Source organism: Thermobia domestica, chromosome 1 (genome assembly GCF_964235325.1).
Source record: "Thermobia domestica chromosome 1, izTheDome1.hap1.1, whole genome shotgun sequence".
NCBI classification, from domain to species: Eukaryota; Metazoa; Arthropoda; class Insecta; order Zygentoma; family Lepismatidae; genus Thermobia; species Thermobia domestica.
Genome location: NC_137454.1, coordinates 206,341,933 through 206,360,455, shown reverse-complemented (window position 1 = coordinate 206,360,455; position 18,523 = coordinate 206,341,933). Strand labels below are relative to the sequence as shown.

Sequence of the window (18,523 nt, the reverse complement as noted above, 5' to 3'; positions counted from 1 at the left end):
TAATTTAATGGATACAATTCAATGGTATTTACCAATAATGCATACAGGAAATGTAGGTTTTTTTTTTTTTTTTTTTTTTTTTTTTTTTTTTTTTTTTTAATCAACTAAATTATTTTATAAATATTTCTCGTCTTGAGTGGCCTATATCACATATTCGAGGGACACAGCTCGAGTATATTGTCAGAACTACTTGTCCAATCTGAGAGATCAATACATGAAACAGAAGCTCAAGCTTTCCTGGTGTCGTAAGATATCCTGGTCTCGGGATATCAATAACTGCTCGTTGTCCAACGTTTGGAAAATAAACATTGTTCTCATCTTCAAGGTCAATATGAAAAGGCTAGAACGAGTATCTGTATATATACGATCTGGGGTGAACGTAGTGGGCTAATTGGTTGGTGGCTGATGCTTTGTGATTAAGGAAAATATATGTTGGACTAAGTTGATAGCCAATGTTTCTGTTGAGATTACTACCTTCTTTCAGTGTAGCTATGGCTTATTTTATTTCCTATTCCAATATCCTGAACATCTGGAAAGTATCCCTTCTTTTATACTATAATCTGTCAGTCCCAATTGGTTGGAAATGTTTATTAAGTCTGCATTGGACCAAGCTTCAATAGTTCGTTCCGTTTATCCAATGTGAGCTTTACCACTGTTACAAGGCATGCGGTAAATTCCTAGTATTCTAACGCCTATCTTAATTTCACTGAACATAAAAGCGCTCTGATTTTGGCTGAAGATCCGTTAAATTGTCTTTATTTCATTTTTGGATAGAATCTTACTAAGTTTTCCTGATAATTTACCGGTGTACAGAAAACATACAATTCCTCTTGATTCTTCTTTCGGTGTAGATTTCTTGTACCTTGGATTGGAAGTGACACGTTTTAGGATCTTTTGTGCTTTTCATGCTACTACCATTCTGTAATAATATGGTCTGTAAATAATTAAGTCGGCTCTTATAGTCTGTTCTCGTCCGGGATAGCAAACACTGGTATTAATGTATTACTATGAGGTGTTGAGACTTGTGGTGAAGGTTGTTACCACTGAGACGAACACTTGTGTTTAAGTTTCCTATATACATTGTGTCGCAGACTTCCATCGGATTTTCGTCTGATCAGAATATTAGGGAGAAGGCAACTGTCGTCTTTTTCTATTTTCATGAGGAATTTTATGCTGGATGACGGTTATTGAGACGGTTATTAAAAAATGCGTGTAGTCCACAACTGCTGACCGTGTGGCCAAACTACAAAAGTGTTATCAACAAGTCTATAACAATGAACTGGTTTTAATGGTCTGACTGTGAAACTTGATGTTCAAATTCTTTCTTGAAAAGGTCTGCAACAGCAAGCGAAAGTCGCGATCTCTTAGCAAATTCCATTTGCTTGTTCGTAATACTGTCCAGTGTACAGAAAATAGGTAGATACAAGAACATGACGTAAAAGTTTATGGTCCCTGGAGGAAATTGCTTCTCTAAAATAAATGACATGGATTACTACACTCGTGAAGGAAGAAACAACAACGAACATGATTAACATACCTTCTGGAGATAGGAATATTTTCTTCAGAATTTCTACAAAATCTATTGAGTTTTTGACATGATGTTTGGACTGGCCCACAAAAGATTGTAAGAGATGTAAAATATTTCGTTAAGCGGTAAGTTGGGTTGCCCATTTCTGACAATTAGTCTCAGTGGGACATATAAACGTTGTTGAGTTTTCTATGTAGCAAGACTTGTTTGTATGTTTCTTCTGCTTGTTAAGACTTTCTTAAAAGGTTAATGGTTCTGTATGTTCTCTATCTGAAGTAGGATCCTTCGACAGAATCATATAAACAGTTTTTTTTTTTTTTTTTTTTTTTTTTTTTTTTTTTTTTTTTTTTAATGGATATTGGAAGTCAGAAGCACTGTGGACTTCACGCTTTACGACTTGAAGAGCGACGAAAAGCAGATAATATTAAACAAGAAACCTCTCAGCCTTTAAAAAGAGCCAGACTGCCCAGATTTAACATGAACATCAAAGAACACACAACACCGAAGTCGCTTCGCCTCAAGATTTTGCCAGTAGACAAGGAAAACGACACAGTGCTCTTGCGTATCGATGTTTATCAAAGGAAGATAGCAACACTGTTGAATAACTTTGTTTATAGGACTCTCCCGAAGAATCCTATTTCGACTATCGAACGCAGAATCATATATACGGTGGGCACAGAATCAACAATGAAAAATTTTATTTCTACTACATGAGTACAACAAAATTGTGTGTTGTATCCCTGTCGCCCAATGACACCACTGTACTTAAAATTCAACTTCACGGATTAAATGTGATAGAAAAGGCCCTGCTACAACAGGAACAATGTTTAAGGTAGTAACAATGTTTAAGGTAGTAGATAAGATAACAGTTCTTTCTTTTTTTAAAAAATCGTCAAAATTATACTTCTATTGAAATTTTCAGATAGGCATGCAAACTTAAAGTAATAGACAGATTGTTGCGAACTATGGTCCAGTTATAACAGGCGTGAATCTACTCCAAGGAACAAGACGGAACCATTTCTTAACTAAACACTGGAGCACCATCTTCTCACTGAAACAGATATAAATAAGGAAGATTCATTCGATAAGAATCTCCACACGAAAATGATACTGATAAGTCTTCAGATAAGGATTCACGGATATTGACACCTGAGCATTCTCTTTTTCAAATACTTTCAATTTAAACGAACATTTCTTTCTATTTATAAAAATGAAGTCTTAACAGACATAAATTATCATAATAAAGTTCGTAATATTGAATTTAACTATTTTAATTAACAAAATAATTTTGGCTAACTTTTTAATAAAAATATTCCAAAATATGTTGTTGTGAGTACAAAATATTAATTTCAACATTTGCATTAATATATCAATCTACTTCATACAGTTTTACATAACTATGAGCAGTTCTTATTGACACAGAAGTGGGAATGAATGCGTGAATAAGTCTGAATATTTTCCCACACATGTAAACAAAATTATCACTTACAAGTGTAACACTGTAAATTCAAATGCTTTATGACATACGCTCTAAAATATTATGCACGAACAAACGATAACTTGAACAAACTAAAGAATATTTCAGAGTTTACGGAGAGGTTAAATGTATTTATTCATATCATTGTTATAAAAACGCGCCAACTTGAATAAAGAACATTTCAATCAATGATAGATGTAGTTCAAAATAACTAAAATAATCTAAAATAACGGATAATACATTAATTTTACCTCACGGAAATCTAGAAAACCATACTTTAGGTGTCATATTACCAGTTGGAAGCAAAAGCAAATGAAGAAATCAACCTTCTCGCTGAATCTCTCAACGCAAAATAAGAGGAATGGAAAGGGAAAAGCCTTGATTAACTAAGCCATTGCTGATAAAGGGAAAGGTTTCCTTACGGAAATCCAAGAAATGGCAGTCGTTCCATTGACTTCAGGACATATTAAATAAATTTTTCATATTCATTTCCTCAAATTTCGATTATATACTTATATCTATAGTACTTTCGATCGCTGAATATATTTGCAAATGGAAATATTATTATTATTATTATTATTATTATTATTATTATTATTATTATTATTATTATTATTATTATTATTATTATTATTATTATTATTATTATTATTATTATTTTCAATATGATACTTACTTTGCCAATTTTAATTTTGTTAATACTGTCAAAGAGCTTCTTCAGATGAGGTTGAATAGTTTCAGGCTTCTTTGATTGACCAAGGATTGCCAGCAAATCGTCGTTGGAGATAAAGTAGAATCGAGGGAAAACATGTCTCTTTGTTTCCAAATACATTTCCAAAGATCTCTGGATTAAATCCAGCTTCTCATTCATAGCGTTCAGTTCTTGAAATAAACCTACGAAATAAAAAAAAAAAAAAATCGAAAATTGTTTCTATATCTAAAAACTTTAAATTACTAAAAGCTTAAAGGATTATACAATTCTTTTGATCCTGAGTGAAAACAATTCAAAAGTATACATATAAATTTTCACTATTCTGACCACTCTTCCATCTCAGTTAATGCATTTCCTATTTCCTCATTTATAATCTAATTTCGTTGTGTTGATTTTAGTTAATTTTGTCGGTTTTCTTGACTACATTGTTTTAACATTCCTCTGGTATATATATAAGTTCCTTCTATGAGTTTTTCTGCAGGTTGCTCCATAGTGTTGTCTTCGTTTTTCTTATACCACTTTTCCAAAATCAATCCAGCCACTTGCTCTTACACTAAATAATCATACACTGACAAATTGTTTGAATCTTTCAATTTTTTCCCGTTTTTCTCTCTTATTCTATGGTCTGATATAAACCCAATAATCACCAGAAGTCTTAATATTTTAGTTAACATTTCTATGTTAGTGTTATTTAAGATAATCATATAAGAATCTTGTATTTTGATTTTCACCAGCTCGCACTGGAATTCCTTCTTCGTAATTATACAACGTATTTACAAGTGTAGGCACGATTAGATTATCTTCCGTATCAGTACGTAACAACAATAGATTGTGACATTCAATACTTATTAAACTGTTAACAGTACCAGGAGTGGATTGGTCAGCCGAGCAACCGGGCAAAGGTCCGGTGCGCCCTTTCTTTATAGCGCCCTCAAACACCTATTTAATAACGAAAATAAAATGAATAAATTTTAAACATCAAACTAAAACAGCACCTTGATATTCTTCGAAGTTAGTGATTCGCATTTTAAAGGGCCTATCCAGTTTGCGATAAGGACCGGGCTGTGTTACGCGATCAGGCCAAAAGTCACGTCGCGTGCTATATCGTGTGGAGATTTCAAATCCAGATGTGATATTTCAAGCACATACCCTCCGCATGGCCCTGGGTAATTCGAAGAAGATGCATGTACTTTATCATTATCGATTTTACTCGAACAACTTGACTTTTGACAATGTTTTATCCATATTTACTTTACGTCCTGTACATTGGTTTCAAGATCTTCATTATGTCTTTGCACTAAGTTTTCAATTAGCCATCTTATTATAGTTTTTGAAATATGTGGACAACTTCATTTCTTTCATTGATTTTTCATTGACTTTAATGTTCATGTTTGGTGATTTTTTCTTATCTTCCATCCATTTTAGAACAATTTATTTTTCCAAATATAGAATCTACATAGTCTGTTTCATATTTAAACCGAATTTCAGCCATCTTTCTCTTTTGATTTTTGAGATAAATGGATGAATTATTTGTTTTTTATTGGATTTTCACTGACATTAATGTTAATGTTTTGTGCTTTTTGACTATGCTTAATCCATTTTAGGATCATTTGTTTTAGAATATAGAATCTACATAGTCTCTTCTACATTTAAGCTGAATTTCAGTCATCTCCCTCTTTCGGTTTCTGAGATAAGTGAATGAGTTGTTTTTCATTGACTTTCCATCGACATTAATGTTAATGTTTCGTGCTTTTTCTTCTTTCTTTTCTTTACTATGTTCCATCCACTTTAGGACAATTTGTTTTTGGAATATAGAATCTACATAGCCTCTTCTACATTTGAGCTAAATTGCAGCCATCTCCCCCAAAGTCTGTTTACATTATTGCAACCGGATAAGCCCTTTTGTTTCAGTTTGTATAGCAGGTTATTGGTGTTAATGTACTGTATGTAGTAAGTAGATGGATCCCTGTATTGAATGATCTTAAGACTGTAAGTTGTTTTCAAAAATACACTTACTGCAGGTAGTTTGTTTATTATCTTCTGTTTTATAAGCGACAAACAGGAACACGATTTATTTCGCAATAATTTTGTTCACAATTTCCTAATATTATGTTCGTCGTTAATTTGACTTTTCTCTGAAAGATCAACCGTACTCATCCGATCGGGATCAAACTTGGTATGTAACAGACCTTGCCCTGTCATATAAGGGTATGAAATATATTTGTGGAAGCTTTTTGTTTGCAAATTATGGGTGGTAAAATTTGAAAAACAAAAAAGTTACATACCAAACTCATCCAGTCGGGATCAAACTTGGCACGACGGCAGACTTTGACCTGCTATATAACCACATGAAATATTATGTTGTGCAGGTTTTCGGTTCCCGAGTTACGTGTTATCAAATTTTGAGTCATTTCTAAGCAAGAAGTCATACACCGAATTTATTCAATCAGTATCAAACTTGGCATGGTGGTAGACTTTGACTTAATACATAAGCGTGTGAAGTACTATGTTCTGCATGTAAAATACTATGTTGTGCAGGCTTTCGGTTTTCAAGTTAAGTGATGTCAATTTTTGAGACATGTGACTGGAAACAAAATGTCTTACACCAAACTCATTCGATTGGGATCAGACTTGAGATTCTGGTAGACCATGCTAGCTATGCAATTGTACGAAATATTATGTTATGCAGACTTTCAGTTACATAGCTATGAGTAATCAAATTTTGAGTCGTTTTTGAAAACCAAAAGCAATACACGTTAGTCATTCGATCGGGATCAAACTTAGCCTGGTGGTGAACCTTGACCTGCTGTAAAAAAGCGTGAAACATTATGCTGTGCTGGCTGTTGGTTACCGAGTTATAAGGAATCAAATTTTGAGTAATGTTTTTGAAAACAAGTCACACGTCGAACTCCTCCTTTCGGGATCAATTTTGACCCGCTATATAAGCGTATGAAATATTACAGTGTATAGGCGTGTTTTCAGGTTATGGTCTGTTAAATTTTGGGTCATATTCTCAAAGACGGATGTAGATTCTATATTCTTATTAAATTGTGTCTACTGTATTACTATCGACTTGACCAAAACAGTAACAAATTTTTACACCAATGCTAATTTTTATTTCTATACCTTTTTATGGTATACAGTTTTCAGAAGAGCTATCTAAGTATTATTTACTGAATATACAATCGCTACTGCCCGTTAACAAATATTAAACAATATCAAATCATACATGTACTAATTACTTCTTCATAATCTAACGATTCTCTTTCATTTAAACAATCCACATACTATTTTCCTAACAACAACCACATACTGGCATGTATACAAATTCATGTAACTTTCTGCCCATACTACATCCCAACACTCTCCCCCTGCTACATTAAAATAAACCGCCGCCACTGAAAGCAACATTATATAAAGAACTAGTTGTTTTCCCCTTATAACAATTAATTATGAATACAGTCTGAAGTGTCAATCCCGTTTGTCCTTCTTCTTCGGTGATTTCCACCAGGTCCTCTGCTCATCAATCTGTGCCTCTAAGTTTTCTAGTTTCTCAATTACCATAACTAAAATTTTATCTCGATCAATAAACCGTTTATGCAATGGACCTTCATCTTCCCAGTTGCTAGCCATGCCATTTGTGGACTTCTTTTCTACTATACTTTTTGTATTTGCTTCTTCTGTTTCGGCATCGGTAGCTGATTTTACTTGCCTGTGCGATGATGCTCTTTTGTTTCTCACGCGTTTTTTACGCTGTAAAATATGTACTGGTTTTCATCATTTGACAATGAATTATTTTTCAATCCCATTTCTTCGTCCTTCACAGAATCTACTGTAGTACTTAATGTATGTTCGTTAATCTGTGGCTGTTCCATACTGATATTTGTACTGTCTGCCATTGCTGGTAAAATATTCACACTCACGTCAGTTTCCGACTTATCTGAATCTGGAGTTTCCATCCAAATGGAATCAAGCCGTAGAATGTTAGCCAAAGCACTTAATTCTTGGGCTTCTTCTTGATCAATGATTGCACTCTCTTGATACCCAGAATTGACTAAACCTTGTGTTTGACGTTCTGATTCTGAAGACACAAACGAATCATATTTGCATGTCAAAGCAAAATTAATTTTTCGTCCACAACGTAGACAAATCTTTCCCCATGCCGGACAACGTTCCCTTTTATGCTGCATCGAACAATATTGGCAATTACTCTTTGACTTTGGTGAAGACTGAGCAGCAGATGGCGAAGAGCTATGTGATGTTGATATACTGTCTTTCTTTTGGCGAAACCTTGACGATTGGATAGCGTTTAATTCTCTTTCTTCAGATGTCTTATAAAGCCGAAGTTGTTGTTCGGTATTTTTCATTGCTAAAGCTACCTCTGTTGCTTTGTCGAATGTAAGATCTTGTGTATTGAGTAACTTTCTACGAATTGCTTCATCCGCAATTCCCAAAACAAATTGATCCCTCAAATTTTCATCTAAGCAGCAGGTATATTCATAAAAAGCTGACTGTTTTTTCAAATCCAACACAAAAGCTGAAATTGACTGGTAAGGCTTTTGTCGCATAGTGTAAACTGGTATCTCTCAGAAATTACATTTACTTTTGCAGCATAATATTGTTTCATCACGATCTTAATGTCTTCATAAGATTTTGCCGAGGGAGAATCTGGCCAGCAGATGTTGCATAGTTGGTCATAAGCTTCGGAACCCATTACTGTAAATAACGTTGCAACCTTTCGTTCTTCTGGAATTTGTGCTGCTATGCACATATACTCAAATCGTTCCAAATAAGTTTGTAGGCAGTCAGTTTCCACATTAAAGATCGGAAAGCTTGGAAAGCTAAACATGATTAAACAGAGCGTAAGCTTCAATGAACGACTGCGCCAGTGTAGATTCTATATTCTTATTAAAAGAATATAAACACACCTAAATTGTGTCTACTGTATTACTATCGACTTTACCAAAACATTAACAAACTTTTACACCAATGCTAACTTTTATTTCTATACCTTTTTATGGTATACAGCTTTTAGAAGAGCTATCCAAGTATTATTTACTGGATATACAATCGCTACTGCCCGTAACAAATATTAAACAATATCAAATCATACACACATTAATTACTTCTTCATAATCTAGCGATTCTCTTTCATTTAAACAATCCATATACTATTTTCCTAACAACAACCACATACTGGCATGTATACAAATTCACGTAACTTTCTGCCCATACTTCAGCCCAACAACGAATCATACATCAAACTCATTTGATTGGTTTTAAACTTGGCATAGTGGTGGACCTTAACATGCTGTGTAACTGTATGAAATATTTTGTTATGCAAGGTTTCGGTTCCCGAGCTATGGGAGGTGAAATTTTGAGTCATATTTCGAAAACAAAAAGTCATAAACCGAACTCATACAATCGGGATTAAACTTGGAATAATGGTAGATCTTGACCTGCTAAATAAAAGTGTAAAATATATTGCGCAAGCTTTCGGTTATCGACTTATAGGTGGTCAAATGTTGACTTATATTTTCAGAAAACAAAAAGTCATACACCGAACTCATTTTTTCGCGAATAAAACTTGACCTGCTATATAAACGTGTGAAATACTATGTTGTGCCGGTTTTGATCCCGATATGTGCAAATTTTGGTTTTCGAAACGAACAAACATTTTTAAAAAAGCAACCGAACTCATTTAATTTGAATCAAATTTGACATAACGGTAGGTCTTTAACTGCTACAGAAGCATGCGTAATATTATGTTGTTCACGCTTTTGATTCCTAAATTATGCATAATACATTAGGTGTTAAAAAAAAACGTAATAAGTAATGTTTAAAGGTGTCTTGGACAGAAGGCAATAATAAATACTGTTTAACAAGCAATTAGAGGTCATTCCAGGACGGAAAAATCAAATGAAACACGACTTTTTTTTACGACTATGCGTAACCTCTTATATGATATGACCTACTATATATATATATATATATATATATATATATATATATATATTAATGATTATTATTTTTGAAATTGACTTTTCTTTCTATAAAATATATCTATCACGCTTAACCGGGTCTGAAACAATCGCGAGAACGGAACTAGCCATAAATGTACAGGGCATTTGTGACACCGTCCTTTTCATGTAACCAGTCCATCCCTGAACAAGTACTATTTTACAGTACACCACTATTTTAATAAATAAATAAAAAGAGAGAAGAAATATGAATATGTAAAAAAGATTGAGAAAGCTAATCTGGTGGTAATAGTAGAAATTATAGACAGTACATTTAAAACGTTAATGCTTTCAAGGAAACTTTCAGATGATGTTATTTTATCTTACAAGCGATTATCTACAGGTACATTTCAGTTCATAAATTAACTTCATAAATTTGTATGTTCGAATTGTGAAGGAAAGCACAAAAAATATATTCTAATACCATTGCTTTTCCCGTGGTAATATACTCGTTAATTCACGCATTTTGAATTATTTTACAAATATTTCATTTTAATCAATTTAATGCAAAATATCTTCTTAATAATTTCTCATGCTTCAATTGAAGTCAAATACTGGTGGATTCCAAATGCAGACAGGCAGGGGGTGTCAAGATGATGTCACAAATATCCATCATACTGAAATATAATGTTCTAGATACAAAATTATGAGACCCATATTTTTTTGTTTCGGAGAAAAAAAATGTTGAGCCGACTTAGGCTGCTTCAAAGTTCGAGGGCCATTTTGTCGTAAGTTTTGGCGCCAAAAAATATAAATGCCTGTTTCTCAGGAACTATGAAAGATATTTTAGTCGGGTTTTTTGTATTTGAAAGGTAATGGAAAGGCCTTTCAAATGCATGTACAACAAACCTCATATGCAGCGTTTGGGATGTGCTATTAATGAAAATACAGAAAAATAGCCCCCTTTTGGAGCCCCAAAATCTCGAAAAGGCCACCCTCAAAAATTATGTAATTTGCAGGACAGTTACAGGAATACCTCACGTTGAACATCTATAAATTACAGAGGGTGTATATTCCTGGTTTCAGTTTTACAAACGATTTGCATGAGTACATTTACAAGCTGAAACGTAAACAGAATCACAATTTGTCAGCACGCGATTGCAGCAGATTGTTAATGGATAAACAATACCCGAAGTGTAAATTCAAACCAAACAAAACGTAAAGAACAGCATTATATAGATTATAAGAACCCATAACGAAAAAACAATCATAGGTGCTTATGTGTCATGCTAGTTAGTGGAAAAATAATTGTGGTTTCTTGGTGAATGTGGCGAATGTGGCGAGTGCTGGAATCACGTTAGAGTCTTTGGGATTACCTGATGAAGAGGACAGTGAAGATATATCGTTTGCAATCTGGCAGAATGGGGATTTAATCAAAAAGACAGTTCCAGTAGGTCTGTTCATTCGCGACATTGCTAAATGGACAGTCAAAGCTATTCCACACTTGCATGTGAAATACATTCAAAGAAAAGCAGTGACAGAAGGAAAAAAAACAGAGCAAAGAGAGACAGTCAACACGTAGTGCTTCACGTTGATTTCGCTGAAAACTGAGCAGTTCTACAAAATGACATTCAAAGCTACCACTGGAAAAACGACCAGGTGTCTATATTCACTGCAGTAGCATATAAGAGAGACTGTACAAAAAGTTTTGCTATTGTCAGTAATGACAGCACCCATGACTCAGCGCATGCTCTTCTGGCTATTAAGAAAATCATTAGTTGCATTACTGAGAATGGAGGTGCAATTGCAGCACTAACGGTTATATCAGATGGAGCTGCAACTCACTTTAAAAATCGTTACCAACTCCATGAACTTGGAACATTCAACATTCCAATCAGGAAATGGATTTTCACAGCCACTGGGCATGGAAAATCAGCATGTGACGGTGTTGGCGGTACAGTTAAACACCTTGGTACACGAAACAATTTATCAACTGGGCATATGAAGTGCATTCAGACTGCAGCAGAATTTCAGACTGTTGTTCAGACATATACATCAGGTATTACACTGCTCTACATTCCATTTGCAGACATTCAAACATTCCGTGACGAAAAACACATAGAGTGGGAACATGTTCCGCCAGTGAAAATGATTTAAAAAAAAGTCATGTATGGCATGCAGAGGGAACTGACAATGATGTTGTGGTTTCCGTTGCAAGAACTGCCCATCATGAGAAACAACAGGTGAAAATTACTATTGGCAAGAGCACTCGTGTTGTGCGGCACTGTCGACTTCGCGACGTAAAGGTGGGAACGTTTCTGGCTGTTATTTATGACGACTGCTGGTGGGTTGCAAAAGCAAATGTAATTTACTTCGAGACACAGGAAGTGCATGTAAATTTTATGCTTCCACATGGACCCGCAAAGGGCTATAAATTTCCTGATACGAGGATCACTACGAAAGTTTGGAGATGTGAAATAACTTACATACTTAAAATCAATTTAACACTTACATTTCTCAAAGTATTCACCATTATACTGTACACGCTTTTGCATCCTGAAAACCACTTTTGGAAGCAGTGTTGCCAGTCTTTTTCTTCAAGTGTTGAAAGTTCATTCTCGTAAGCCAGTACAGCTTCTTCAGGGCTGCAAAATCTCTTGCCACGTATGCGATCTTTGATCCTAGAGAACAGAAAAAATCACACGGGGCCAGGTCAGGGCTATACGGCGGATGAGCCATAAGTTTGACCTCCGTAGATTCTAAAAACTGAATTGTGATGTTGGCCGTGTGTGCGGACGCGTTGTCATTGTGAAGCAGGATCCCACGCAATCCAGTTCTTGGACGCCGTTCCCGAAGCTTCTGGAACACTTTTGTTAGGCAAACAGTGGTGTACCACTGAGTAGTAACAGTCCTTTGTTCTTCAAGCAAAACAGCTGCAACATGGCCAGATTTGGAGAAGAAAGTTGCGACCATCTTCTTCCCCACACTTCGCCGTCGCTTCATTTTCGTGGGAGGATTTTCGTCTGGAAAGATCCAAACTGTAAACTGGAGTTTATTTTCAGGGTCAAATTAATAGATCCACGTCTCATCACCAGTAACAATGTCAGAGACGCGTCGAGAATTGCCTCCATCAAATATTGCAAGCATTTCTTCACACCATTCCACACGCATGCGCTTCTGCTGTTCAGTCAAAGTGTGAGGCACCCAACGAGATGAAACCTTTCTGAACCGAAGATGATCATGAAGAATTTTTGTTACTGCTGGCGATCCAATGTTCACTGTAGATTCAATGTCCTTGAAAGTTGTTCGAGGATTTTCTCGAATCATTTGTTCCACAGCGGCAATGTTTTCATCTGACACAGCTGTTGCCGGACGTCCAGCTCACTCTTCATCTTTAAGCGATGCCCGGCCTCTTCTGAATTCACCAAACCACCGAAAAATTGCAGCACGGGAAGGAGCAAGTTCCCCAAATGCCCCCTGTAAATGGTCAAGGCTTTTGTGTTCCACTTTTAAAACCGTAAAGGACCAATGCCCGAAAATGTTCCCTTTCGAGCTCCATTCTAGACAGCCGATTATTGCTCACATCAACAAACAAGTGAAGGAGATACGGCCACGCCGATAAGCGAGGCGAGTTGAAACTTGCTTCGCTTCTTCGCTCTGGATACCACTACCGAACGCAATTGTTGGAATTCAAATACTGTGCCACAACAATGCGTATCTCAAAACTTTCGTAGTGACCCTCGTAGAATTCAGCAACATCAACATCAGTGCGTCATACCTTTGCGAAATATTCTGCAAGTTCTTTCTCCACCACATCCTCTTGGACAATCTGGAAGACTTCATGCTATCCGTGATACTGAAACAGCCAGTGTAGAGGAAGCTTTCATGCACAGAACACACATATGAAATACCGATACTGCTAGATCATATTGTCTATCTTGCACATCAAATGTGAGGATCACATTTTCAGCTTGTAAATTTGCTTACGCAGATCATTTGTAAAATTGAAACCAGGAATATACACCCTCTGTAATTTATAGATGTTCAACGTGAGGTATTCCTGTAACTGTCCTGCAAATTACATAATTTTTGAGGGTGGCCTTTTCGAGATTTTGGGGCTCCAAAAGGGGGCTATTTTTCTGTATTTTCATTAATAGCACATCCCAAACGCTGCATATGAGGTTTGTTGTACATGCATTTGAAAGGCCTTTCCATTACCTTTCAAATACAAAAAACCCGACTAAAATATCTTTCATAGTTCCTGAGAAACAGGCATTTATATTTTTTGGCGCCAAAACTTATGACAAAATGGCCCTCGAACTTTGAAGCAGCCTAAGTCGGCTCAACATTTTTTTTCTCCGAAACAAAAAAATATGGGTCTCATCATTTTGTATCTAGAACATTATATTACAGTATAATGAATATCTGTGACATCACCCTGACAGATTTTCTAAAATCTGCCTGAATTGAAATGGACAGGGAAATAGTACTATAAATATGTTGTACAACTATCATTTCTAACCTGGGACATGAGTAGCTCTTAGAACATTCCTGTCAGCATACATCCTTGATGTGATTACTTTCCACTTTGATGTCATTACTTCAAAGTCAGCACTTTCTTTTGGGAGCTGCTTCCTAATATCTTCACCTAAAAATATAGTCTGAAAAAGGGTGCGAATAAGTGATTGCACTTGGCCATGTAAACTAAACCTTATGGAATTGTATATTCATTTATAAGAATCAGGAACATCAATTCATACAAGCAACCACTTTCTTAAACGTTATACTCACTATATCGACTCACACCTTTCCCATTCGACTATTAGCATCCATAAACTCATATTGTTCGAACCACACTGTACGAACTGTAGTGACTAGTCCCCAATTCTAATTCTATTACAAAATATTGATATATTTTTTATTAGAGAATCTTTAAGGCTTAGAGAAGTTTCAGAGCAATTAAATAAGTGCACTGAATTACTAAATTATCATTCCCTTTTCCTATCAGGAACCAAACCAAACCAAACCACTTGGCGTAACGACCCGATTTGTGGGCCTGAGCCGCTCCATACCATCTGTTAGCAATTGGTAGAACTACGTCCAGCTTAGCGACGAACGCGTGGTTAGCGCGCCGCGTCGCCTTATCGCTAACCGGTGTATCGGAAGCTTTCTAGACCTAGTGGCCATCACGTCTTTTATTCACGTGACTTCCCAGTTTGCCTCACGACGCTGGGTGAACGCCGAAAATTGGGGAAGCACCGGCCGAGAATCGAACCTGGGACTATGCGGATATGAATTCAACGCTCTAACCACTAGACTCCAGTGTCCCCTTTCCTATCAGGGACTCTAGGAAATTTCACACGTAAGGAGAATAAATCTGTAACCAGAAAAATGTCGCAAGCTTGAAACAGATGCCCCTTACAATACTCTCTACTTTTGTACGTCCCACAAACTGTCACTTCTAATTACAACTAATATTAACTAATATACATGAACGGCTCGGGAAAAGACACTGGAAAATACATTTTCTAACTTTCGAGTAAACTGCAAAAGGAAGTTCAACATTACCATGCAATTCAATGCAATGACACACACCAAACAAGCTTCCCCTGCCATCTGCAGTCACATTACCGATATAAGCTACCTACATATTGTTCCGTAGTTCGATCCCAACTCACTCCACCTAATAACACAATTTCACCGGAAGTGGCGCTTACCATTGCTTTCGACAAGCCGCTGTATCGAGTTTTGAAAAACGCTTCTCACATATATATATAAGGAGCGTTTTTCAAAACTCGATAAGAGCACAAAACGTCCTTTTTACAGGAATTGCATTTTTGTTATTATTGTACACTCATGTCCAAAATGATTGACGCATATCTATAATTGACTTCTTGTAAGAATATAATTTCATAATGATTTTGCAGGGTACTTTTAATACTGATACTGTGTGTATAATCGGAAAATGTATATTTGTGGTAAATTTCATAGGGAGAGAGTTATAAATACGAAAATTTTGATAAAAGGACAAGAAAGTTTTATTTTCGTATTATTGTTTTTATTTACTGCTCTTTTGACATTAAATTTGGCACATACATGTTTTTGCCGATTATACACATACTAACATTATAAGAAATGCCGGGCGAATCCGTTATCAAATTATATTCCTACAACAACATATTTACAGACATGCGACAATAATTTTGGACATGTGTGTATATAGCCTCTATCGAGTTATGACAAAACGCTCATGGTTTAGTACGCTATAAACACGGCACATATCGAAATTTGCCAATTCTGATTTCACAGCTCGATTGGTAGCATTAAAACCATACCTACCCCATATATACACCTCCATTTCCCAAAATTTGTGCTCTATCGAGTTTTGAAAAAACTAAGTTAAACATGAAAAAATGTATAGTGTTGAATGCAAAATTATATAGGGTACACTCATATTTCAGAAAACACTACATAATCACATGAAGTTGGTAATAGTTTTATTTATTTTTTATCTACTTTGATTTACTTTCCTTACTATTTTAATTTTATTCCACTAAAATTTCCTTTCACAATCAAAAGACAAAAGGATAACTCGGAAAGAACAAAATATTACTGGAATACAAGTTAAGTATTTAAAATTCTTGACAGTTTCACTGTGTGCATAGCTATACCATTAATGATAATTTACTTTTTAGTAGTTTAACTTTATAACCAACCATTGATTAGAAATTTTACTCCTGATTTATAATCTTTAGAAACTGATTCATTACTTCTAACCGCTTCTGCGTTGCATCTCCCCGCTTAATCTCTTTCTCTTCAATTAATATAAGAAAAAAATGCCTCTTGTCAACATTGAAAATCTAAAATGTTACCTTATATTCTTCAAAACAAGAAGTTTGTACCTATGTATATCTAGGACTTCATCCAAATTTAATAAACTGAAAATTATCTTTTCATGATATTGTCATGTCAATCATTTTTCTTGTTCTCAACTAATTTCTTACGGACAAAACTAATTTAATTTTAACAATTTGCACTCGCACGCACCTCCAAATACAACCATTGCCGCTGCACCGTAAGAAATATTTCTGTAACCTCCATTATCAAAGATAGATCTTTTTCCCATTGATCAACTTCTTCAATGAAAGGTTCGACAAATCTGAAATTATTTAGAAAAATTTAATTAATTTGTAAATATATACATTTATTTATTTATTTATTTATGTGACATAAAATGGCAATTTAAGTCAACCTGCGAACATTATTACTTCATCTCATTATCTTGTCCAAAGGTGACAGGAAATAGCAAATACCCGTAAAATAATTTTAACTTGCATTTAATTTGGTTTTGTTGAAAGTTTATACTTGTTATAATAATAATAATAATAATAATAATAATAATAATAATAATAATAATAATAATAATAATAATAATAATAATAATAATAATAAATGGCCTATAAAACAAAAATAAAAGTTAGCTTGTCATTACTAAGTATGAAACGATGCACAGCCTTGACTTTGTAAACTTAAACTACGCTAATATTAACTCAACAATATTTCGCAGGCTATAACTGGTAGCCAACCCACTAAAGATCAGCTTAACGTAGGACTTTCGGTCACTACTTTTTTTATGGTACCACTTTGCACTAACAGCTTCTTAATGATACCCTAATTCCATTTAACATCTATCAAAGGAACTCTTCACTCGTTTCAAGTAGACTACTCAAGCATATATTTGCCACTACTAATGATTTACCTAACTATAGACATCTCAGAGTAATATACAAGTATACGCCAACGTAATTCATTTGTTTTAAATAACAACAAATACCAACGAACACTTTGTCCGATTAATCACCTATCTTTCAACACCTCAATATGAACAATAGTTGTTTAAAATATAATTGATTTCAACATTCTTATTGTGTATTGTACATATGAAAACGGCGTATGTAAATTTTATAGTATTTTGGTTGGTTGTTTTGAAAATGAAATGTGTCATCTTTAGCTTAACGTCCCATTATGCCTTTAAGAAGACGGACAATTAATGGAAGTGAATGATTACGAAAGAACTAGTAAAATCAGCACGTAGGACACACGAGAAAACCACCGGACAGTATGCTATGCACCCCAATTTCACATGGCCTGGGATCGAACAAGAGGTCCGCATAGGAGTGCTTGCGTCCCGATTGTTTACAGTTCAATACACCTTCTCAGTATCAAGGGTGTATAGACGTAGATCTACAGCTTGATCTAGGATCTGAACCATATGGGCTCTCATCAGAAGTCGCATCCGGGGTTTCCGCTAAAAATATTGCTACGAAGTTCTTTTTATTTTTCCACTAGGTATTTGAATATGTTCTTCCTTCATTTATTTCGTTTCAAACTTAGGAAACCGGTGTGAGTACATTTTAGCTTTCTTCCTTGAGATCTATGCTTTATGTCTAAAAATTTTAATAGCAACATCTTATCCGAGACATAGGACCAACTGGTAAAATAATGATAAAGCTCAGAACGATCTATGTATATACAGTAGTAGTACAAAAACGGAAAAAAAAAGAAAAGAAAGAAAGAAAAAAACTGATTCAAGTAATAGACAACTCTTAAATTCTGTCTCGGTTTTTCAACAGTATAGGAACATTTACTTGGACTAATCTTGTATTTAGTATTTGCCATTTAGTAATTGCCAGAATTATCAAATTATCAATGAGAGGTACTATCTTCTTCAGCGCCTTTTTCTTAAAATATCTACAGCAGGATTCTCAACCAATGGGTAGCGACCCACTGGTAGGGCATGTAGGAATGTTTGGTGAGTTGTGAAATTCTATTCAGACCGAACTGTT

General features: G+C 35.1%; 1 protein-coding gene across 5 annotated transcripts in view; it reads right to left on the bottom strand.

The window, feature by feature from the left end:
- kl-2 (dynein heavy chain 2, axonemal kl-2) overlaps nt 1–18,523 on the bottom strand; it is a 564,598-nt gene that overhangs the window by 323,717 nt on the left and 222,358 nt on the right. For all 5 annotated transcript variants that reach the window (XR_014132735.1, XM_081769103.1, XM_081769086.1 and 2 more), the window contains 3 exons: nt 16,725–16,836; nt 14,200–14,338; nt 3,682–3,899 (listed from right to left, as the gene is read on the bottom strand). Coding sequence is in view for 4 of the 5 variants with exons in the window: in XM_081769103.1 (XP_081625229.1) it covers nt 3,682–3,899; nt 14,200–14,338; nt 16,725–16,836 (469 nt within the window). In the remaining variant the exon portion in view is untranslated. The remainder of the gene's footprint in view (nt 1–3,681; nt 3,900–14,199; nt 14,339–16,724; nt 16,837–18,523) is intronic.